We start from the raw sequence: 25,431 nt of genomic DNA, 5'->3' as shown, positions 1-25,431 counted from the left end.
AGTGTGCTGTGGAGTGTAGGATTCCCAGGGATCAGGTGAATGTACTGCAGTGTAGGATTCCCAGGGATCAGGTGAACATGCTATGGAGTGTAGGATTCCCAGGGACCAGGTGAGTGTGCTGTGGAGTGTAGGATTCCCAGGGACCATTGCCGACCGTTTTATCATTTACCTGCGATTCTGCGCTGCCGTCTCTGTAAAGGTGACGGCTTTTTCTCATCTGTGATAATTTTCATCAGGTCTTCATCACTTAATTTATCTTCTTCCTGAACACAGAGAAAAGGATTCTTTATCCAGACACAGTTTCTCTAAGCAATCTGACAATGGGGCCACACTGAAGGACAGTTAATCAGACCATGAGCGTCAGGATAGACCATTAAATACTCTAAGGGACACAGGGGCTCTTGCACTGCTGGTAATGTGGATATTCCCCTGTGGAATCGCTAGTTAGGCCCCAGCTGGAATATTGTGTCCAATTCTGGGCACCACACTTTAGAATGGATTTCAAGGCCTTAGAGAGGGTGCAGAGGAGATTTGCTAGAATGGTACCAGGACTTCAGTTACATAGAGACTAGAGAAGCTGTGGTTGTTCTCCTTAGAGCAAAGAAGATTAAGGGGAGATTTAATAGAGGTGTTCAAAATCATGAAAGGTTTTGATAGAGTAAATAGGGAGAAACTGTTTCCAGTGGCAGAAGGGTCGGTAACCAAAGGACACAGATTTAAGGTAATTGGCAAAAGAACCAGAGGTGAGATGAGGAGACATTTTTTTTTAAACACAGCGAGTTGTTATGACCTGAAAGTTCAGTATTTTCAGGTCAAAGACTTTATACATCAGAAATCTCCCTGGACCCATCCTCTACATGTTAAAAAGATCACGTCAGATCAGTACTGTCTGTGGGTCATCAACAGACTGTCCGCCTGTTTGTAGTTGGCAACAGTCTTTACAATGCACTGACTATAGAGACTGCCCACCTGTTTGTAGTTAGTGATAGTCTTTACAGTGCACTGAATATAGAGACTGACAACCTGCTTGTGGGTTAGTGATAGTCTTTACAGTGCACTGAATATAGAGACTGACAACCTGCTTGTGGGTTAGTGATAGTCTTTACAATGCACTGACTATAGAGACTGCCCACCTGTTTGTGGGTTAGTGATAGTCTTTACAGTGCACTGAATATAGAGACTGTCCACCTGTTTGTGGGTTAGTGATAGTCTTTACAGTGCACTGAATATAGAGGCTGTCCACCTGTTTGTGGGTTAGTGATAGTCTTTACAGTGCACTGAATATAGAGACTGTCCACCTGTTTGTAGTTAGTGATAGTCTTACAGTGCACTGAATATAGAGACTGTCCACCTGTTTGTAGTTAGTGATCGTCTTTACAGTGCACTGAATATAGAGACTGTCCACCTGTTTGTAGTTAGTGATCGTCTTTACAGTGCACTGAATATAGAGACTGTCCACCTGTTTGTAGTTAGTGATAGTCTTACAGTGCACTGAATATAGAGACTGTCCACCTGTTTGTAGTTAGTGATAGTCTTACAGTGCACTGAATATAGAGACTGTCCACCTGTTTGTAGTTAGTGATAGTCTTTACAGTGCACTGAATATAGAGACTGTCCACCTGTTTGTAGTTAGTGATCGTCTTTACAGTGCACTGAATATAGAGACTGTCCACCTGTTTGTAGTTAGTGATAGTCTTACAGTGCACTGAATATAGAGACTGTCCACCTGTTTGTAGTTAGTGATAGTCTTTACAGTGCACTGAATATAGAGACTGTCCACCTGTTTGTAGTTAGTGATCGTCTTTACAGTGCACTGAATATAGAGACTGTCCACCTGTTTGTAGTTAGTGATAGTCTTACAGTGCACTGAATATAGAAACTGTCCACCTGTTTGTGGGTAAGTGATCGTCTTTACAATGCACTGAATATAGAGGCTGTCCACCTGTTTGTAGTTAGTGATCGTCTTTACAGTGCACTGAATATAGAGACTGTCCACCTGTTTGTAGTTAGTGATAGTCTTTACAGTGCACTGAATATAGAGACTGTCCACCTGTTTGTAGTTAGTGATCGTCTTTACAGTGCACTGAATATAGAGACTGTCCACCTGTTTGTAGTTAGTGATAGTTTTTACAGTGCACTGAATATAAAGACTGTCCACCTGTTTGTGGGTTAGTGATAGTATTTACTAGTGAAAAGAAAAACTTGCATTTATATAGTGCCTTTCACAACCTCAGGATGTCCCAAAGCGCTTTACAGCCAATGAAGTACAATTGAAGTGTAGTCACTGTTGTAATGTGGGAAATGTGGCAACCAATTTGCACACAGCAAGCTCCCACAAACAGCAATGTGATAATGACCAGATAATCTGTGTTAGTGATGTTGGTTGAGGGATAAATATTGGCCAGGACACCAGGAAGAACTCCCCTTCTCTTCAAAATAGTGCCATGGGATCTTTTACATCCACCTAAGAGGGCAGACGGGTCCTTGGTTTAACATCTCATCTGAAAGTGCTGCACTCCCTCATTACTGCACTGGATGTCAGCCTGGATTATGCACGCAAGTCTCTGGGGTGGGGCTCGAACCCACAACCTTCTGACTCAGAGGCAGGAGTGCTACCAACTAAGCCACAGCTGACACATGCACTGAATACAGAGACTGTCCATCTGTCTGGATTCATTGTGCACATAATTAATTCATCCAAATTTTTAAAAGAGGCAACATGGACTCAACTCTTACAAAGAGTTATATAAAATAAACCTTGATAGATTCTTTTCACCAACAACAAAAGGCCACAAATTTAATATAAGCATAAAAATAAAGAACCTGCATTTATATAGTGCCTTTCACATCCTCAGGATGTCCCTGAGCATTTAACAGCCAATGAATTACTTTTTGAAGTGCTGTCGCTGTTGTTATATAATCAAATGAAGCAACAACTTGCATTGGTATAGGGCCATTAAATGTAGAAAAATGTCTCAGGGTGCTTCAGTGGCAACAGGAAACCAGATGCTGAGCCAAAGAGGGATAGATTAGGAGAAGTGACCAAAAGCATGATTGAAGAGGCGGGTTTTAAGAAGGGTCTTAAAGGAGTAAAGGCAGAGGGGTTTGGGGAGGGAATTTCAGAGTAACAAACCAAGGGGGATGAAGGCACGGCCGCCAATGGTGGGACAAAGGAGGAAATGCACAAGAAGCCAGAGTGCGAAGAATGGAGAGTTATGGGGAATGTAGAGCCCAGAGAGGATCCAGAGATAAGAGAGACAAAGAGAAGGACAAGAATTTTAAATTAGAGGTACTGGGGGACTGGGACCTAACACCCCCAACCCCTTCCCATTCTATTGGCAAGGTTTGAATCAGGAGCATTTCTGATGCCTGGAGCTCACCCAAAAATAACGATGAGGCTGACCCCAGAATCTACAGCGGAGTCAGTTTGTTATGTCGGGTGGACACGATTTGCACTCTGCCCTCCTGCCAGTCGAGCTCTCAGTCCAAGCTCTACTGTCTGGGTTTACACACAGAGAATAGTCACTTGGGAAAAGTCCCAATGGATGCTCTTGCCTGTTAAACCATACCGCAGTGAGAGTCAGCACCTTCAGGAGAGGAGGGGAGGGGATTAAGGAGCAAATTTATTTTTGAGAAACACACACAAAACGAAGTCACAGAGAAACTGACTGAAGAGGAAGTTTGCACTGAAAGCAGTAGCAGAGGTTAGTCAGTAAGAGAGTTACCAGGTACTGAAAGCAGGCTGTGCAGAAAATGCAGACAGTGCTTTAGGCAGAAATTGAGCCAGACAGAGAGAAGTACAAGCCAGTCGTACCTGGGAAAAGATGAGCATTCAGTGTCACCCTGTTTGTTACAGTGTGCGGACACCATACCTGTTTATTGAACGTGTTGAGGCTGTACTGAACGGATCGGAATGGGGGGATGTTGCACTTGTTGTCTAGTGATTGTGAGCGCGTCTCACTCCCACTACCTACATGCAACACACAAAGAAACAGTTACAGGAACTAAATGCACTCAGTTCCACTTTCTCAAAGATCAGCAGCTGTTTTTATTATTTTATCATTGCAGGGCTACAGGGAAAGAGCGAGGGAGCGGGGTTAATTGGAAAGCTCTTTCAAAGAGCCGGTACAGGCACGATGGGCTGAATGGCCTCCTTCTGCGCTGCATGATTCTAGGGGGGTAACCCATGGGATCGGGAGGGTCGCCCGTTTTATCACCTGCCCAATACTGCTCTCCGTTGACTTCAATGGAGAGTAAAATCAGGCGGAGTGTAAAACCAGCATTGCACCCATTCCTGTCAATTTCCCGACTGTTGGGTTAGGGTAAAATTGCCCCCATATGATTCAACAGTCCAGAGAATGAGCCACTGACAGCAAACGGGCGCAATGTCAATCCACATGAGCTGATGGTACTGACGTACTGCTCCCTGGCAGGGCAGCTTTACTACTGCAGCTCAGCATCCAGCCTGCCCTCAGGCGCACACGGGTCTGTGTGCAAGTTTTAAACCCGAGGAAAGCCCCCTGAATGAAACAGAACTAGCCAGACTCAGCAGACGTTCATACCATGTGCAAGGTCTAGATTGGAACCCATCCACCACAGGTTAAAGGGTGTCGAGTCCCCGGAAGAACCATTCTTCACTGAAGCTATGGTGACTGGACCAAAAAAATAATCAGAGCCAAAATTGGTGAATTACATTCCTTCCTCACCCCGTCCTCCCTTCTGTCTGGTACTTTGCCCAAAAGCCCATTTAGCATGGGTGAGCCTGGACTGTGAGTGTTGGCAAACTATTCAGTTGAGGGGCCATCGAAGCTAAGCCCGTTCCTGTCCTCACCCAACATCCAGACAGACACAGATAATGAAGCACGCATAGGAACTGACGTGGGCATGTGCACACACACACACGCGCTCACACACACACACGTGCACACACACACACACGTGCACACACACACACACACACACTGGGATCACTGGAAAGTGATCAGGAACTTTGGCTATTTATTCCCTTCCCAACCCACTGTAGCTCTGAATGTGATTAGCTTACTGAGGACTAACTGGGAATGGAGCCCCAGCCTTCTATGTGGTGATGTAGTTACTCACTGAGCCTTCATGGGGAATATGGATCACACTGCTCAGTGATTTGATATTTTCTCTCTCTGATTAAATTACCTCCACTGACAGTCTCTCTGTCCAGTGAGTTCTGGGAACCACGGGTGGAAATTAGGCTCATGAGGTTGACCGCAGCCCAGGCGAACGGCATTCGATACGAACTCAGGCGTTGGCAGAAGGACTCTGCCTGGAATCGAAGTTTTCCAATCTTTTCTTTACTCTGGAAGGTTTTTTTAAAAATGTTAAATTCAGGGATTTTGTTCAAGACCGGAGTAGAACCTGAGGGTATGGGGGAGGTCTATCAGAGACCAGTCACTGACCAGACAGGGGAAGTCTGGCAGAGGCCAGTCACTGATCAGACAGGGGAGGTCTGGCAGAGACCAGTCACTGACCAGACAGGGGAGGTCTGGCAGAGGCCAGTCACCGATCAGACAGGGGAGGTCTGGCAGAGGCCAGTCGCTGAGCAGACAGGGGAGGTCTGGCAGAGGCCAGTCGCTGAGCAGACAGGGGAGGTCTGGCAGAGGCCAGTCACTGAGCAGACTACTTATGTCAGGCATTAGCGCATAATTCACAGAGCAGGGCTTAAACACACATTGTGTCAGCTGAAGATACAATTTCCCCGGCCTTTAGGACACAATAAAACTGCATCATGCACAAGAAGCTTTGCAACAGATACCTAGTACATCTGCTAAATAGACCTTAGTCATGATAATTTTGAGACACAGCAGACCAATGAGTTCTTTTTATGTAATCACACCCCCATTCACTGTCCCCTCCCACCATCAACCACACCCCCATTCACTGTCCCCTCCCACCATCAACCACACCCCCATTCACTGTCCCCTCCCACCATCAACCACACCCCCATTCACTGTCCCCTCCCACCATCAACCACATCCCCCATTCACTGTCCCCTCCCACCATCAACCACATCCCCCATTCACTGTCCCCTCCCACCATCAACCACATCCCCCATTCACTGTCCCCTCCCACCATCAACCACATCCCCCATTCACTGTCCCCTCCCACCATCAACCACACCCCCATTCACTGTCCCCTCCCACCATCAACCACATCCTATTCACTATCCCCTCCCACCATCAACCACATCTCCATTCACTATCCCCTCCCACCATCAACCACATCCCCCATTCACTGTCCCCTCCCACCATCAACCACATCCCCCATTCACTGTCCCCTCCCACCATCAACCACATCCTATTCACTGTCCCCTCCCACCATCAACCACATCTCCATTCAATATCCCCTCCCACCATCAACCACATCTCCATTCACTATCCCCTCCCACCATCAACCACATCCCCCATTCACTATCCCCTCCCACCATCAACCACATCCTATTCACTATCCCCTCCCACCATCAACCACACCCCCATTCACTATCCCCTCCCACCATCAACCACATCTCCATTCAATATCCCCTCCCACTATCAATCACATCCCCTCCTCGCATTAACTGACCCATTGATTAACCCACCCCTAAATCAGTGACATGGCCAATGTGTCCACAAGCTAAACCCAGTAACCTACCACTGATGGGCTGTTTACACGAGTTAATATAATGTCAAGCTGCACCGTGCTTGTCCCTGAGGCAGAGTCTATCGCACTGCAAGATTAGAGCTTACCAAATATATTCAAATCTCAACGCACACCACAAGCATTATATTGGAACAGGAACAAGGAACTGATAGTGACTATTTACTTAAAGTGCTGTGGCTTATATTAATTAACCCAATAATAGCAGCACCAACTAGAAATCCATCTCATAAAACAGCAGCATGCAGCCTAAATCATTTGAGTAATTGGTGCTAAAGAAGATCTTTGTAAACAGGAGTGCTAATGAAGGAGGTAATTATTAAAGGGAATGTGACGTACTACAGTTACTCAATAATATAGTATTCTTTTTGTGCTTTAGTATTTGCCCAATCTATTGCTGGGGGTTCTGGGAGATTTGCGCACAGTACTTGGCCTCACGTACAAGTGGGATGGGGAAGAGGGGGTTCTGGAAGGTTCCATTCACATACCTTGGCCGACTCGCACTCTTTAATGGTGATGTATGGCTCAGCACACTCCGTGATACTGCCCTGCTGCAGCACCTTCTCTACCTGCAACACACAAAGTGCTAACACTAAGAACATACAAGGAGCAGAACATCATAAAATGGGCATCAAAACAACAGCTGTGTCAACATCTGGTGAAGTATCAACACCCAAAACTTGAACTTGTAGCACTCTCACCTAAATCAGAAGGTTGTGCGTTCGAGCCTCACTCCAAGACCTGAGAATTCAATGTAGGCTGACACCGAGTGCAGTACTGAGGGAATGCTGCATTGGCAGAGGTGCCACCCTTTGAAGGAGATGTTAAGCCGAGGCCCCATCTGCCTGTTGAAGTGGGTGTTAAAGATCCCTGGCGCTAAGTGAAAATTAAGTGTTTACAAAGGAGGTTGAAGTGGGGACTGTAGGAGTACTAGAGGAAGACCAGAGGAACCACTAATGTCCCATCCTTTCATAATTTTAAACATTTCTATCATAGCGCCCTATAATTTGCATTGTTCTAACAAAAAAACTCAATTTTTCAGGTCTTTCTTCATATTTGTATTCCTCGTATAAAGCAGCATCCTAGTGAATCTGCCTTGTATCCTCTCTGAAACCTCAATATCCTTCTGATAGTGTGCAGCCCAATACTGAATGCAGTACTCTTACTGAGGTCTTAATAAGGTTTTACATAGGGTCTTCGTTACCTTTTGACTTCTATATTCCATACCTCGAGATAAAACCTAGAATACCATTAGTTTTTATGGCTTTATTAACCTGAAGTGCTGCCTTTAATGTCCTGTGGACCTGTAACCCCAAATCCATCTACTGTTCCATATCAAGCCGACTTCTATTCGGAGTATAATTACTGCTGTTATTTTTTTCACCAAAATGCATCACCTCACATTTACTAACATTGAATTCCATCTGCCTCTTTTTAGCCCATTCTGCCACCTTATCAAAAAAACATGAAAAGGGCAAGTGATAAAAGAAAAGAGGTTATGAATCTGTACAAGACTTGATTAGACCACAGTTAGACTACTGGGTACAGTTTTGGGCACCTCATTATAAGAAAGAATTTGCATTTATGTAACGCCTTTCACATCATAAATCACTTCACAATCGCCCGTTCACCCATTACCCCTTGTGCTCGCTGAACTACATTAGCTCCCAGTCCGGCAATGCCTCAATTTTAAATTCTCATCCTTGTTTTCAATTCCCTCCATGGCCTCACTTCGCCCTATCTCTGTGACCTCCTCCAGCCCTACAACCCTCCAAGTTCTCTGCACTTCTCCAATTCTGGCCTCTTGCGCATCCTCGATTTTAATCGCTCCACCATTGGCGGCCGTGCCTTCAGAAGACTAGGCACTAAGCTCCGGAATTCTCTTGCTAAACCTCTCTGCCTCTCTACCTCTCTCTCCTCCTTTAAAATGGTCCTTAAAACTTACCTCTTTGACCAAACTTTTAGTCACCAGTCCTAATATCTCCTTATGTGGCTCGGTGTCAAATTTTGTTTGATAATCGCTCCTGTGAAGTGCCTTGGGACATTTTACTATGTTAAAGGCGCTAAATAAATGCAAGTTGTTTTTGTCTGAGTTATGAGGAAAGACTGGAAAAACTTGGATTTTTCAGCCTTGAAAGTAGGCGTCTGTCAGGCGATCTAATAGAGAGATATAAAATTGTAGAGATCCGTCTTTCAGATGAGACATTAAACCAAGATCCTATCAGCCTTCTCAGAAAAGATCCAATGGCAATATTCGAAGACCAGCACCACCAAAACAGATCAGCTAGTCATTTATCACATTGCTGTCATTGAGAACTTGCTGTGCACAAATTGGCTGCTGCGTTTTCTACAGTGACTGCAATTTAAAAGTACTTCATTGGCTGTGAAGCAGTTTGGGATATCCTTAAATTGTGAAAGGTGTTATATAAATGCAAGCTCTTTCTTTCTTCTTTCTCTCTTATAGGATATGGAAAAGTTAAAATGTGAGAGGGGGACAAAGGGCCACAAGTTCCAACTAGCAAACGGTGAATTTAGGACTGATATCCAGAAGTACTTCTTCACACAAAGAGTGATCAACATATGCAACGGACACCCAAATAGAGTAGAGGCAATGGAGGGGACTTTAGGTTCTTATGGATGGATTAACTAAGATGAGCCAAATGGTCTTCATTGTCCGCAATTATCTAGTGATAAATAGTAAAATCAACATTTACAACAAATCACGATAACTAAGGTTTTATGGTTATGTCGTCGCCCAGGAATCTGGCAGGTTTCTGGTGTAGACAGTACCTTAATGACCAGGTAGATTTCGGAAGAAGGATGGGTGATTGAGAAGATGGCTTTTCTGAAGTAGCACAAGTCCTGTGCCTGTGTCTGAGTAAAGTCTCGAAATTCTTCAGAGTTGAGATCTAAGTAGAAGTTTTCTGAAACCTATAGAAACAGAGCAGAATACTTAGTGAAGCGGAATTTAAAATGATGCAAACACAAACTTATCACTGGGCTCCTTAATTGTTTTTTTTCCTCAGAAGTGACCACTTCTTTGGGTATAATAAGAAACTTTGGAAAATCAGTTCCCACTGCTGCAAGAGAATTGCCAATTCAATATCAGCCCAATGAGGCCAAGGATTCGATGCAGAGATTGAAACTATTTTCCTGTTTGACAGCACTGCGTCTCCTGATATTGTTAATGTAGTTCAACCCTATCCCAGCTCTGGCAGGCTGTCTAACCCAGGATAGCTCCAATTGGACAGCAGCCACAGAGACAAGTGAACCACAGAGACTTCTTGTGACTGAATCATCAACCACAAAACTTTTATAAGAAGTTACCAGCAGAGAAGTGACAATATTGATCAACACAAAATCAGCCAGAGCAGAGTCCATACAAAATCTCTTCATTCAAGAGTACAGCATTTCAGAATCAGATAAGATGACTCAGTGCTCTCAGATTCACTTTCTTACTTGTTCTTTCATTTTTTACACTAACTATTTCCTTGGGTTCAGTATTACCGACCACCCTCGTAAGCAAACCTCACATCCCCTATGATCCACACTGTCCCATTACCTACCCAGTACCTAGGTAAACGTAGCGAGGCCCGGGGGTCTAACAGAGAACCATTGCCATTGTACTCCGGCTTACTGGATATATCATGTGCTGCCATGTGATTGCCTCGTCTTTTGGTAGGTGAAAGAATATTTACTCAACCAGACAGAGGCTCAGGCTATAAACCAACAGACAGACAAGTTTACTGAATGTTAAACAGGTAAATTCAACTCTGGCCTCTTACGAATCCCCCACTCCCTTCAACCCACCATTGGCGGCCGTGCCTTCAGCCATCTAGGCCCTAAGCTCTGGGATTCCCTCCCTGAACCTCTCCATCTCTCCACCTCTCTCACCTCCTTTAAAACCCTCCTTGACCAAGGTTTTAGTCACCCCTCCTAATATCTCCTTCTTTGGCTCAATGTCGTGTCTTGTCTGATTACGTTCCATAAGGCACCTTGAGCATTTTGTTATGTTAAAAGCGCTATGTAAATGCACATTGCTCTTGTAAATGAACAGTACTCAGCGCAAATAGTAAATTTACAGTAACTGCAAACTTTGAAATGCCAAAAGCAACAAAGACACTGCTCCACAAACTCTCCACAATCTCTGTCCATTTATTTCTTATGATGTTGTATGCTACCATGCAGCTGTTGATCCAGCCCTCACCTCTGCTGGCTTCAGACTGACAGCTGTCTGGTTGCAATACAACCAAGGTATAGCTCCAAATTTCCATGGAGAACAAAGGGAATTAAAAATTGTATTCCGATAACTATATTCAGATGATCAGCCACTCACAGGATGCTTATATTTGAAAACCCAGTGATCCATTCCAACCATTTTGAACAACTTGTGATTGAAGGAAGTCAACACTTACCCAAACCACTATCCTGGACACTGCTGGGCAGATAGTGCTGAAATTCTGCACTTAGTAGACATGAATATATTGACCCACCTTTGACTTCACAGGAACAACCAAGTTCATTTAATGCCCATGAAATGCCCTACACTCTATCAGACCATAATGTATATTCTCTGCGCCCTGCAGAAGCAGCTAGCAGTAACTGACTTTAACCCAAAGTGTGCTGTTACCTGCAATTAATAATCCATCATAGACATTCATGATGGCATTTCACATCAAATGTATTCAGGTATAAACAAAATGAGCAGGTATGCCAGGATTCCTGGCTCACGATCCGACTGCTGGATCCTAGGAATCCTACGGGAAAAACATACAAACCTTTCAGAAGCCTAGGCTCACCGAGTGTCAATGATAATCACCTTTTTCCTTTCCTTTAAATCGTACAAAGCTAAAATCAAAAATAACGGCTCGATTTCAATTTCAAATCTGGCGAGAAAAGAAACAAAGTGTAATTGTGGAGAGAAGTTGTGAGGGCTTCGATTATCACATGTTGTGAGTTGAGATGTACAGAAATTTAAATTACCGTGCAAGGACATGTGGGCATTTCCTAAGGATCACTTTTAAAGAGATGTAGAAATAGAAAAAGGAGCACCAAAGGATGGAAAACCAGCCTAATCAACCTTTAACTCTCAGAAGGTATGTTTAATTTTAAATGGTTTTTCCCCTTCACAGAGCATCACATCTACTACGTCCTATACCCAGGTCTGGGTATTAGATGCCATCGCTCTTTAACTCTGCTCACAGCATTGCTCTGAAATTCCTTCCTTTAAAGAGGTAAAAGATACAAATGGAATAAACAAATAAAGTTACAGCAAAGTTTCAGACTTCTGTCCAAGGAACGATTTGGATCAATTAAAATCAGGACAATGATATTAAGTTAAATTCAGTTTACAAGAGGTTGAATCTACAAAGCACAGTTCTAGGGGATGTGGATTAGATTCATAGAGTCATAAAGTCAGAGAGTTATACAGCACGGATAGAGGCCCTTCGGCCCATCGTGTCCGCGCCGGCGATCAAGCCCTGTCTACTCTAATCCCATATTCCAGCATTTGGTCCGTAGCCTTGTATGCTATGGCATTTCAAGTGCTTATCCAAATGCTTCTTGAATGTTGTGAGGGTTCCTGCCTCCACAACCCTTTCAGGCAGTGAGTTCCAGACTCCAACCACCCTCTGGGTGAAAAAGTTATTTCTCAAATCCCCTCTAAACCTCCCGCCTTTTACCTTGAATCTATGTCCCCTTGTTATAGAACCCTCAACGAAGGGAAAAAGCTCCTCAGTATCCATCCTATCTGTGCCCCTCATAATTTTGTACACCTCAATCATGTCCCCCCTCAGCTTCCTCTGCTCCAAGGAAAACAAACCCAATCTTCCCAGTCTCTCTTCATAGCTGAAGCGCTCCAGCCCTGGTAACATCCTGGTGAATCTCCTCTGCACCCTCTCCAAAGCGATCACATCCTTCCTGTAGTGTGGCGACCAGAACTGCACACAGTACTCCAGCTGTGGCCTAACCAGTGTTTTATACAGCTCCATCATAACCTCCTTGCTCTTATATTCTATGCCTCGGCTAATAAAGGCAAGTATCCCATATGCCTTCTTTACCACCCGATCTACCTGTTCCGCCACCTTCTGGGATCTGTGAACTTGCACACCAAGATCCCTCTGACCCTCTGTCTTGCCTAGGGTCCTCCCATCATTGAGTATTCCCTTGCCTTGTTAGTCCCTCCAAAGTGCATCACCTCGCACTTTTCCGGGTTAAATTCCATTTGCCACTGTTCCGCCCATCTGACCAACCCATCTATATCGTCCTGCAGACTGAGGCTATCCTCCTCGCTATTTACCACCCTACCAATTTTTGTATCATCAGCGAACTTACTGATCATACCTTTTACATTCATATCCAAGTCATTAATGTAGACCACAAACAGCAAGGGACCCAGCACCGATCCCTGTGGTACCCCACTGGCCACAGGCTTCCAGTCACATAAACAACCTTCGACCATCACCCTCTGCCTTCTGCCACTAAGCCAGTTTTGTATCCAAAGTGCCAGACAGACCATCTGCTCTGATAGGTGTTTCATTGATACGACATCAGTTTAAAACAATGAGGTTTATTAAGACATTCACAGGAAATATGTTGGAACGGCTTCATTCAAGTGAGCTCAACAGGAGCGAGCTATCAGGAGCCCACCCATAGGAGGGTGCTAGCAGATTTAATTGGCAGCTTGACTGACCAAAGCCAAGGCAGAGAAAGTTGGGAGGAGGGTCAGACATCAAGTCTTTGGCTTCCTGTCCAGCTGGGATAAGCTGGCACACAATCTGCAGCAAGCTGGAAAGGAAGTCAGACACAGAGGGTGAGAACTCCTTTCTTAAGTCTAATGCCAAATAATTTTAGAAAACTGCTAGTCAGAAAAATGAATCAGCCCATGAAAGGGAACAATGCAACATAATTTGTTATTTTCTATGTTACAAAGAGCATTATGAAACCGATTAAAATTCACTGCAAATGTTATTCTGTTCATTCACATATAATATATATATATATATATATATATAAAAAACTATTGGTCTGGAGCGTATATCAGTCTACTTTCTGGAAGACAGCAGAAAGACATGTGGAGGCACATGAGAGAGTACAATATCCAGTTCACACAACAAGAGGGCTCACTTATACGATCTCCAGGTCACACTATCTTATGACGAGATATTGGATAGTAAACTCCTAATCGTAAGGGATGTGGGGTCCACTTATAGGAGAGAACAGTGATGCCAAACCCAAGAGAAAATCTAGTGCAGATCCGAAGTTTGTAACAGCGACCTTGGGACTAGACCAGGGGGGTAGATTACAGAGCAACCCTGGGAAAAGAGTTACAGAGCAACCCTAGGAGCGAGGGGTGGGTTACGATGGCAACACTGTCATGGACTGTAGTCCTCTTGATTTAGTAATATTTATTGAAATCGAAAGATTGAACAAAAATGACTCACTTTAACTCCATAAAATTAATTTGTAACCTCTGCCCAAATTGTTCACAAGGTGATTGTGGAATGACTCGACAGTACAAGGCTTCTTCCTGTGAAGAGAGGAAAATAATCAGAAAAATTAAATTTACAAAACAGAAGATAATTCATTGGGGACAGGAGAGGAAGGAAAGGAAGAGGGGAGGGAAAGGAAAGGAAGAGAGGGGGAGGAAAAGGGAAGGAAGAGGGTAGGAGGGAAAGGGAAGGAAGAGGGTGGGAGAAGAAGGAAAGGAAAGGAAGAGAGGGGGAGGGAAAGGGAAGGAAGAGGATGGGAGGGAAAGGAAAGGAAGAAGGTGGGAGAGAAAGGGAAGGAAGAAGGTGGGAGAGAAAGGGAAGGAAGAAGGTGGGAGAGAAAGGGAAGGAAGAAGGTGGGAGAAGAAGGAAAGGAAAGGAAGAGAGGGGGAGGGAAAGGGAAGAATGAGGTGGGAGGGAATGGGAAGGAAGAGAGGGGGAGAGAAAGGGAAGGAAGAAGGTGGGAGGGAAAGGGAAGGAAGAGAGGGGGAGGGAAAGGGAAGGAATAGAGGGGGAGGGAAAGGGAAGAGAGGGGGAGAGAAAGGGAAGGAAGAAGGTGGGAGGGAAAGGGAAGGAAGAGAGGGGGAGGGAAAGGGAAGGAAGAGAGGGGGAGGGAAAGGGAAGGAAGAGAGGGGGAGGGAAAGGGAAGGAAGAGAGGGGGAGGGAAAGGGAAGGAAGAGAGGGGGAGGGAAAGGGAAGGAAGAGAGGGGGAGGGAAAGGGAAGGAAGAGAGGGGGAGGGAAAGGGAAGGAAGAGAGGGGGAGGGAAAGGGAAGGAAGAGAGGGGGAGGGAAAGGGAAGGAAGAGAGGGGGAGGGAAAGGGAAGGAAGAGAGGGGGAGGGAAAGGGAAGGAAGAGAGGGGGAGGGAAAGGGAAGGAAGAGAGGGGGAGGGAAAGGGAAGGAAGAGGGTGGGGGGGGAAGGGAAGGAAGAGGGTGGGGGGGGGAAGGGAAGGAAGAGGGTGGGGGGAAGGGAAGGAAGAGGGTGGGGGGGAAGGGAAGGAAGAGGGTGGGGGGGAAGGGAAGGAAGAAGGTGGGAGGGAAAGGGAAGGAAGAGAGGGGGAGGGAAAGGGAAGGAAGAGAGGGGGAGGGAAAGGGAAGGAAGAGAGGGGGAGGGAAAGGGAAGGAAGAGGGTGGGAGAGGTAGGGAACAAAGAGGGGATAGTGGGAAAGGGAAGGAAGAGAGGGGGAGGGAAAGGGAAGGAAGAGAGGGGAAGGGAAAGGGAAGGAAGAAGGTGGGAGAAGAAGGAAAGGGAGAGGGAGGGAAAGGGAAGAAAGAGGTGGGATGGAAAGGGAAGGAAGAGAGGGGGAGGGAAAGGGAAGGAAGAGAGTGGGAGGGAAAGGGAAGGAAGAGAGTGGGAGGGAAAGGGAAGGAAGAGAGTGGGAGGGAAAGGGAAAGAAGAAGTTGTGAGAAGAAGGAAAGGAAAGGAAGAGAGGGGGAGGGAAAGGGAAGGAAGAGAGGTGGAGGGAAAGGGAAGGAAGAGGGTGGGGGGGGAAAGGAAGGAAGAGGGTGGGGGGAAGGAAGGAAGAGGGTGGGGGGGAAAGGAAGGAAGAGGGTGGGGGGGAATGGAAGGAAGAGGGTGGGGGGGAAAGGAAGGAAGAGGGTGGGGGGAAAGGAAGGAAGAGGGTGGGGGGAAAGGAAGGAAGAGGGTGGGGGGAAAGGAAGGAAGAGGGTGGGGGAAGGGAAGGAAGAGGGTGGGGGGAAGGGAAGGAAGAGAGTGGGGGGGAAGGAAGAGAGTGGGGGGGAAGGGAAGGAAGAGGGTTGGGGGGGAAGGGAAGGAAGAGGGTGGGGGGAAGGGAAGGAAGAGGGTGGGGGGGAAGGGAAGGAAGAGGGTGGGGGGAAGGGAAGGAAGAGGGTGGGGGGGAAGGGAAGGAAGAGGGTGGGGGGGAAGGGAAGGAAGAGGGTGGGGGTAGGGAAGGAAGAGGATGGGAGGGAAAGGGAAGGAAGAGAGGGGGAGGGAAAGGGAAGGATGAGAGGGGGAGGGAAAGGGAAGGAAGAAGGTGGGAGAGGTAGGGAACAAAGAGGGGTAGTGGGAAAGGGAAGGAAGAGTGGGGGAGGGAAAGGGAAGGAAGAGAGGGGGAGGGAAAGGGAAGGAAGAAGGTGGGAGAAGAATGAAAGGGAGGGGGAGGGAAAGGGAAGAAAGAGGTGGGAGGGAAAGGGAAGGAAGAGAGTGGGAGGGAAAGGGAAGGAAGAGAGTGGGAGGGAAAGGGAAGGAAGAGAGGGGGAGGGAAAGGGAAGGAAGAAGGTGGGAGGGAAAGGGAAGGAAGAAGGTGGGAGAGTTAGGGAACAAAGAGGGGATAGTGGGAAAGGGAAGGAAGAGAGGGGGAGGGAAAGGGAAGGAATAGAGGGGGAGGGAAAGGGAAGGAAGAAGGTGGGAGAAGAAGGTGGGAGAAGAAGGAAAGGGAGGGGGAGGGAAAGGGAAGAAAGAGGTGGGAGGGAAAGGGAAGGAAGAGAGTGGGAGGGAAAGGGAAGGAAGAGAGTGGGAGGGAAAGGGAAGGAAGAGAGTGGGAGGGAAAGGGAAGGAAGAAGGTGGGAGGGAAAGGGAAGGAAGAAGGTGGGAGGGAAAGGGAAAGAAGAAGTTGGGAGAAGAAGGAAAGGAAAGGAAGAGAGGTGGAGGGAAAGGGAAGGAAGAGGGTGGGGGAAAGGGAAGGAAGAGGGTGGGGGGGAAGGGAAGGAAGAGGGTGGGGGGAGGGAAGGAAGAGGGTGGGGGGAAGGGAAGGAAGAGGGTGTGAGGGGAAGGGAAGGAAGAGGGTGGGGGGGAAGGGAAGGAAGAGGGTGGGGGGAAGGGAAGGAAGAGGGTGGGGGGGAAGGGAAGGAAGAGGGTGGGGGGGAAGGGAAGGAAGAGGGTGGGGGGGAAGGGAAGGAAGAGGGTGGGGGGAAGGGAAGGAAGAGGGTGGGGGGGAAGGGAAGGAAGAGGGTGGGGGGGGAAGGGAAGGAAGAGGGTGGGGGGAAGGGAAGGAAGAGGGTGGGGGGGAAGGGAAGGAAGAGGGTGGGGGAAAGGGAAGGAAGAGGATGGGAGGGAAAGGGAAGGAAGAGAGAGGGAGGGAAAGGGAAGGAAGAGAGGGGGAGGGAAAGGGAAGGAAGAGAGGGGGAGGGAAAGGGAAGGAAGAAGGTGGGAGAGGTAGGGAACAAAGAGGGGTAGTGGGAAAGGGAAGGAAGAGAGGGGGAGGGAAAGGGAAGGAAGAGAGGGGGAGGGAAAGGGAAGGAAGAAGGTGGGAGAAGAAGGTGGGAGAAGAAGGAAAGGGAGTGGGAGGGAAAGGGAAGAAAGAGGTGGGAGGGAAAGGGAAGGAAGAGAGTGGGAGGGAAAGGGAAGGAAGAGAGTGGGAGGGAAAGGGAAGGAAGAAGGTGGGAGGGAAAGGGAAAGAAGAAGTTGGGAGAAGAAGGAAAGGAAAGGAAGAGAGGTGGAGGGAAAGGGAAGGAAGAGGGTGAGGGAAAGGGAAGGAAGAGGGTGGGGGAAAGGGAAGGAAGAGGGTGGGGGAAAGGGAAGGAAGAGGGTGTGAGGGAAAAGGAAGGAAGAGGGTGGGGGGAGGGAAGGAAGAGGGTGGGGGGAAGGGAAGGAAGAGGGTGGGGGGAAGGGAAGGAAGAGGGTGTGAAGGGAAGGAAGAGGGTGTGAGGGGAAGGGAAGGAAGAGGGTGGGGGAAAGGGAAGGAAGAGGGTGGGGGAAAGGGAAGGAAGAGGGTGTGGGAAAGGGAAGGAAGAGGGTGGGGGGGAAGGGAAGGAAGAGGGTGGGGGGGGAAGGGAAGGAAGAGGGTGGGGGGGGAAGGGAAGGAAGAGGGTGGGGGGAAGGGAAGGAAGAGGGTCGGGGGGAAGGGAAGGAAGAGGGTGGGGGGGAAGGGACGGAAGAGGGTGGGGGGGAAGGGACGGAAGAGGGTGCGGGGGGTGAAGGGAAGGAAGAGGGTGGGGGGAGGGAAGGAAGAGGGTGGGGGGAGGGAAGGAAGAGGGTGGGGGGGGAAGGGAAGGAAGAGGGCGGGGGGAAGGGAAGGAAGAGGATGGGAGGGAAAGGGAAGGAAGAGGGTGGGAGGGAAAGGGAAGGAAGAGAGGGGGAGGGAAAGGGAAGGAAGAGAGGGGGAGGGAAAGGGAAGGAAGAGAGGGGGAGGGAAAGGGAAGGAAGAGAGGGGGAGGGAAAGGGAAGGAAGAGAGGGGGAGGGAAAGGGAAGGAAGAGGGTGGGGGGGGAAGGGAAGGAAGAGGGTGGGGGGGGAAGGGAAGGAAGAGGGTGGGGGGGGAAGGGAAGGAAGAGGGTGGGGGGGGAAAGGGAAGGAAGAGGGTGGGGGGGGAAGGGAAGGAAGAGGGTGGGGGGGGAAGGGAAGGAAGAGGGTGGGGGGGAAGGGAAGGAAGAGGGTGGGGGGGAAGGGAAGGAAGAGGGTGGGGGGGGGAAGGGAAGGAAGAGGGTCGGGGGGGGAAATAAAACTAGGAACTGCAACAGGTTGGTCGGCATCTATGAAAGAAAAGACCAGTTAATACTTGGGCTCTGATGGGATCACTCATTTTGTCTTTTCAGATGTTGATTCGACCTGTTGTGTATTTGTAAATGTCATCATATCATCAGAATAAAACCAAGACATGCTCCTCCCAAACAGGCATGCACATACCTCCCAAACACACACTACTACATTCCTGAACTGGTGCAGCATTCTGTGCAGTTAGTTTCTGTATGTAACAGCTGTGAATGATCCTGTGCACAATGCAGTTTGTCACCTCAGTACACATCACATGAAGTGGACTCACCTCAGTACACATCACGTGAAGTGGACTCACCTCAGTACACATCACGTGAAGTGGACTCACCTCAGTACACATCATGTGAAGTGGACTCACCTCAGTACACATCATGTGAAGTGGACTCACCTCAGTACACATCATGTGAAGTGGACTCACCTCAGTACACATCATGTGAAGTGGACTCACCTCAGTACACATCACGTGAAGTGGACTCACCTCAGTACACATCATGTGAAGTGGACTCACCTCAGTACACATCATGTGAAGTGGACTCACCTCAGTACACATCATGTGAAGTGGACTCACCTCAGTACACATCATGTGAAGTGGACTCACCTCATCGGTTGGGGGATGGAGTGCACACAGATCCACCAGCCTGCCAGATTTACGGATTTTTTCATTCCTCCGGTCAACCTCCTCCGGTGGAGTGGGCTGCAGCAGACTCTGAATGAAGAGCTCTGGAGCCTCAGTCTGTAGCCCATCTGCCTGGTCTGCAAAGGAGCTCTGTATAAAGAAAGAAGGACTTGCATTTATATAGCGCCTTTCATGGCCTCAGGTCGTCCCAAAGCACTTTACAGCCAAAGATGTACTTTGTAGTGTAGTCACTGTTGTAATGTAAGAAAAGCAGCAGCCAATTTGCACACAGCAAGGTGATAATGACCAGATAATCTGTTTTAGTGATGTTGGTTGAGGGATAAATATTGGCCAGGACACTAACAGGAACTCCCCTGCTCTTCTTTGAAATAGTGTCATGGGATCTTATATGTGCACCCAAGAGGGCAGACAGGGCCTCAGTTTAATATCTCATCCAAAAGACAGCACCTGCAACAGCGCAGCACTCCCTTAGTACTGCATTGGAGTGTCAGCCTAGATTTTGTGTCCAAGTCTCTGGTGTGGGACTTGAACTCACAACCTTCTGACTCAGAGGCAAGAGTGCTACCAGTTAGCTACAGCTGATACTTGACACAAAGAGTTAGGCAAGTATCGTCAGCCTATAGTGTGTCTCGTTATTTCAGAAAGTCACTTACTGCAGCCAGATTCGGGATGTTTAATAAGTTGACGTTGGTGAGTGCAGTCAATTCACTGAATATTCACTTACAAAAACCTTTGGCAGCAGCAGGAAACTAGTCCCACAGCTTCTCTGTTACAGGTCCCTGTGGTAACTGTGCCTATTGGTATGAAACACAGCTCTTGTGCGTTTACCTTATTTAGATCGTTTATAAAAAGTAATTTAAAGTTACATTGGGCGGAATTATTTTTAAATATTGTGCGATCATGATCCACGGCCCTCAGCCAGTCTGTAACAGCTGGGTACAAAGGAGGATCAGCTCTACAGCAGGTCCCACAGAACTAGGACATCTGCTTTATAGGGTCAATGCTCTACTCAACATATAATCACTGGTTGCAGGCAATCATCCTGGGGCTTTAGAAAAATACTGATTGGCTGGAGAGGTCACTCTGTCGCACTGAGGCAGATTTTCTGGAATAAAACCCTGGAAAGGGAGAAGGTGACAGTTTGGGAGTGAAAGGCCCTTTCCAAAACCACAACCCTCACAACCTCCCTCAAGGTACTTGTCTCCTCCGTTGCCAGTTTAGCACTGTGGTGCACTGTTCTGTTCTGTGTAGGCTCTCAATGCAAAGTCCCAGGTTATGTTAAAATCTGTGGGTATGCTCTGAAATCCAAAGTGCAGATACAAACCTGATAGGAACTGATACTGCCCTCCCGGGTGTATAAATGAGTTAACTAAATGGTGACTTGCTTTCATTCTCTGGCCTGATCCTGCGCAAACTGGCCCTCTTCTTTCGCTATTAGATGCTCAAATAAACATGGCTTTTGGCCTTCTTGATTTCATTTGTATTTATACCTATCCCATCTCTCAAATGTCTCAAAGTGCTCCACATACAATGAATTACTTTGAAGTGCAGTGATTGCTTTGTAGGCAAAACCGGCAGCCATTTTGCGCATGGCACAATCCCACAACAACAATGAGATGAATGAACAATTCATCAGGTTTTGGTGGTGTTGATTGAAGGAGGAATGCAGGCCAGGACACTTCCTTTATTTAGGACACTGGGAGAACTCCCTACTCTTCTTCCAAAACTGCCATGGGATCTTTTTACACCTACCAATAACTGGAATAGGCAGGCAGGGCCTCAGTTTAACACCTCATCCTAAAGACGGCATCTCCAACAATGCGGCACTCCTTCAGTACTGTGTCAGCCTAAATTGCAGTTTAGTTACTGTAAAAGTTTAAGCTAATTGGTAAAATTACAGCAGGAGTAGAAGTGCCCATGCGAGGATTAAAGTAATACTGACCATAAAAACTAAAAATAAACAAAGTCAACCTCCAGTGGAGTGGGCCACAGCAGACTCTGAATGAAGAGCTCTGAAGCCTCTCAGTCTGTAGCCCATCTGCCTGGGCAGCAGTAGAGTGCTGTATAAACACACAGTGTCAGCCTAGAAGCTGAGAGATGTGTCAGAGACAAACCAGTTAAACACAGCCCTGAAAAAGGAAGAAAAATCAAAAGAAACAAAATTAAATAAAAATACAAGTTGGCCGGGGCATGTCGCAGCCATCAGGAGTGAGACTGATCACTGAGCCATTTGTGCACAGAACTAGACTTAAGTTGAGAGCAAAATATGTCAAAAAAAGCAACAATTTGCACCACAGCCAGTCACTGAACATCAGAGAAGTTGATGAACCTGTCAAACTGTACAACTCCCTATCCCCATACCACTCCCTCAGCCCACTATAGTAAACCCTGCCCTCCTTCCCCACCATGCCACTCCCCCACCCCACTATACTAAATTCTCCCCTCCATATCACTTCAACCCCAACTGTTTCTACTGTTTGCAGCAGTCAGTCCCATTCCTGATTGTCCGTGTTGTGAATTTTTTGTGGGTTATTTTGTTCTGTAATATTTCTTAGCCCTGGAAACCCTCCATTTAGTTCACGTGCTACATCAGGAGAACCGTCACTGGGGCATACCCGGAAACTTTGTTTTTCCGTATTGAAGATTTCATCACATTCGAAGATCTGATGAGGAAGGTTCAGCCCTCTCCTCTGTCTCTCACTGCTGCACTTCCCATACCTGGGTGAGAAATCAAGAACAGGGGTTATACTGAGCCCAGCAGAGGCTCCGCTCAACCTGGCCAGGACTGCACACAGAACAGGGCCTAAAAACACCACACTCAGTCAGAACCTTCATTTTTACATACAATAAATGACAAACATATTGTGCATACGCCTAAAACAAACCTACCATTTTTTACTACAGCTACAGTTCCTGTCATATCTGTGCTCCCCCTGGTGTTTGTAATTTACTGTGTGGGATTTTATTGAAATATTAACCCAGACTTGTTTTCAAATCCCTCCAAGGCCTCGCCTCTCTCTATCTCCGTAACTTCCTCCAGCCCTCCAAGCCTCAGAGATCTCTGCGCTCCTCCAATTCTGGTCTCTTGCGCATCCCCGTTTCTTTCACTCCATCATTGGCGGCCGTGCCTTCGGCTGCCTAGGCCCTAAGCTCTGGAATTCCCTCCCCAAACCTCTCTACCTCCCTCTCTTCCTTTAAGACGCTCCTTAAAACTTACCTCTTTGACCAAGCTTTTGGTCACCTATCCTAATATCTCTTTATGTGGCTCGGTGTTAAATTTTGTCTGATAAGCACATTGAGATGTTTTACTACATTATAGGCGCTATAAAAAAGCAAGTTGTTGATGTTGTTGACTTGTTTAGAAAGCCAAAAATCCCTGATATCCTGTCAGTTATCAAATCTACATGAAAAAGAATTATGATGTTTTGAAAAATGAACAGATGACAGAAAACAAGATGCAACTCACAACAGACACCAAGGTACCGTGTATAAAACGTGGATTCCCTGTGATTGTTCAAGATCAAAATTAAAATAAATACAGATAATGGGGCAGAGGCTGAAGCACAACAGTGCCCCTGAGAGTCGGGTGAGAGGTCAAGAGGGGCTGCTGCTGCCTCACACACTGCGCAATACGGACAGGCTCTATTGAAAACTTCCTCCCTCCCCACCTTAATCTATAAATCGCTCCTTTTCTTCCCTTCCTTCTTACTTTACCCACCACAAAACTGGAAAAACATTGGCCTAGAAACTCAATGGTGCCATGTCCGTTTTACTGGCATGAAACGGGCACCTCTAAGTGTCCAATATGGCGGATGGCGCACGCGCGTTCATTCCATGCCAGAAGTGCGCCGCCCGCCATATTGGTAAAGGCTCCTGTGTAGGCGCCCAGGGCCTGTGCTTGAGACAGGCTTTAGGCCCTTTGCATTTGCAAATCCGGGGCCTGATGCTGGTTTGAGACCCCCTTTGCAAAATTCATCAGCAACTTACTGCAGCATGCGCCCTGCAGGCTACGGTTAGTATCCTCAGGCGCTTGGTAGCCAAACCAGTGGTTCTTAAAGGAGGCTGCCTCTGGAAAGGTAAGTTTTTATTCATTTTACTTACCTTATTGTGGAGTCAGGATGCATTCTCCTCCCGGTTTCACATTAAATCCGTGGGTCGCTGCCAACCACCACTTCCACCTCCCCCCCCCCACTCCCGATTGTGTACCCCCCCCCCCCCCCACCTCAGACTCTGTTTATGACTGAGGGAGGCGCAGTTCAGTTGTATGTGGATGTACAAACAAAGGATTCGAAGTGCTCATACGTGCGTGGATGGAAAACGTATGAACATACAAAATTGACAGGCAGGAAAAGACCAGCTGGTCCACACCATGATGGATGGAGCACATGATTAAACACTTCTTCCCTTATCCCCACCTCCAAACCCCCCTCTCCATCCCCCACCCCGGTAGCCATGTAATCTCCTGGGAAAGGCAAAAAAAGAGGAAAAAGCCAGGGAGGATAAGGGAAAAGATGATCTGGAAAATTCCTCTCCCACCACCTCAGGACATCAGAACCCTAGGCCCAGTTGAAGGACTGAAGCTCTGGGAAGTGAGCACAGACCAAACCCATGGCCCCCTGAGAGGAGCGAGACATGGTGTTGGTGCCGGTAGGTGTGGTGAGTGAGCCTGTGGTATGGTTTGTCAATTCTCTCTGGAATTGGAGGATTTTTTTGTGTTTATTATAAAATTAACCTTAGGGCTGTTGAGTGGATGGCTGAAGAGACAACATGGCTGCTCACATTTCATTCCTTTTTCAGAGAGGTGACTGGGAAGGAGGGGATGGAAACACAATTGGTGGGTGGAGGGGAGATTTCTGCTCATCCAATACTGGATGTCGGACAAGCAGCGTGACAAATCATAGGGAGTGGAAGAGAGATATAATAATGTATAGATACCCTTGCTGCACTAGTTGAGGTGATGATATTTCACTTACCTCCTGGTAACCGTCAGCCAGTTCTTGGTGTAAGTCTCGACACATGACCTCACCTGTGGGGTCAGGTTATTCCTATCAAGGCACAACATGAAGAGGATTACTCATTGCCTTAAAGGGTACAACAGGAAAGAAAGGAAACGAATCTAAGAAAGAACTTACGTACATATATCCTCAGGGCTTCCAAAGTGCTTCACATAGAATGAATGACATTGTACACTTACTGTTGTTATAGGTAAATACAGCAGCCATTTGCACACAGCTAGGTCTCACAAACAATACTGAGATTAATAACCAGTTTTTGGTGGCAATGGTTAAGTAAAGAAAGTTACCCAGAAGACTGGGAACTCTCTGTTCTTCTTCAAATACTACCATGTGATCTCCTATGAACAGGCCAAAGGTGCTCAGATTAATGTTTCATCTGGAAGACGGCACCTCCGACAGTGCAGCACTTCCTCAGCACTGCAGTGAAGTGTTCAGCCCAGATTACGTGCTCAGATCTTGGAGTAGGGCTATGATCCCAGGACTTTCTGACTCAGAGGCGAGAGTGCTACCCACTAAGCCAAGGCTGATACAAGAAATAGATCATTGGAATATTTTACCCAGGAATCAATAAATTAGCACATTTGCTAAAAACAAATCTCTGGGACATTATCACTTTTTCAGGTTTATCATTACAAGTTAACATTTAAGGAACAATCCAGAGCATCACTGGAGACCTCCCTTCACCCCTCCAGGGATGATAGTGAGTATCTTCTCACTACTAATCTTCACTTTCACACAACAAAGTGGGGAAGTAAAGTTCAACGTGTGGCATGTCACCATGGAAACCAGGTCAACAGCCAAGTGGAAACCAAGAAGTCACAGCTTCCACTTTCTCCATTAGACGCAAACACTCCCGAGTCTGTGCTACAATAGATGTGATAAAGGGGAAAATGAACACTAACAATCACCCTGCCAAGGATGCAACTTTAAAAAATGTAAATCAACTTCAAATAATGAAGATTAGTCAGAGTTTTGAGGGGAAGAGAGGAGTCCAGGGTGTGCTACCATCAATGGTACAAGTGAATGCTGCTGTCAGGGGGCAAGAGTGGTCCAAATGAGCCAATCTCAGCAAAGTTAGGAAATTGCTTGGTGATGTACATATCACAGACCCATGGCAGTGAATTACAGGTGTGACAGCAATATGTACAGGGGCAAGTTACCAACATGCACAGA

The 25,431-nt window shown here is 47.1% G+C and overlaps 1 protein-coding gene across 1 annotated transcript in view; it reads right to left on the bottom strand.

Moving 5' to 3' along the window:
- LOC137299459 (dedicator of cytokinesis protein 7-like) overlaps positions 1-25,431 on the bottom strand; it is a 174,570-nt gene that overhangs the window by 134,702 nt on the left and 14,437 nt on the right. Inside the window, 10 exon segments of the mRNA XM_067968199.1 lie at positions 170-263; positions 3,873-3,970; positions 5,170-5,329; positions 7,155-7,235; positions 9,457-9,597; positions 11,486-11,552; positions 14,109-14,194; positions 19,205-19,372; positions 21,859-21,961; positions 24,217-24,288. Of these exon segments, the coding sequence (XP_067824300.1) occupies positions 170-263; positions 3,873-3,970; positions 5,170-5,329; positions 7,155-7,235; positions 9,457-9,597; positions 11,486-11,552; positions 14,109-14,194; positions 19,205-19,372; positions 21,859-21,961; positions 24,217-24,288 (1,070 nt within the window).

The sequence above is a fragment of the Heptranchias perlo genome, chromosome 29, assembly GCF_035084215.1.
Source record: "Heptranchias perlo isolate sHepPer1 chromosome 29, sHepPer1.hap1, whole genome shotgun sequence".
NCBI classification, from domain to species: domain Eukaryota; kingdom Metazoa; phylum Chordata; class Chondrichthyes; order Hexanchiformes; family Hexanchidae; genus Heptranchias; species Heptranchias perlo.
The sequence above is the reverse complement of the archived record's forward strand: the minus strand, read 5'-3'. Positions and strand labels throughout refer to the sequence as shown.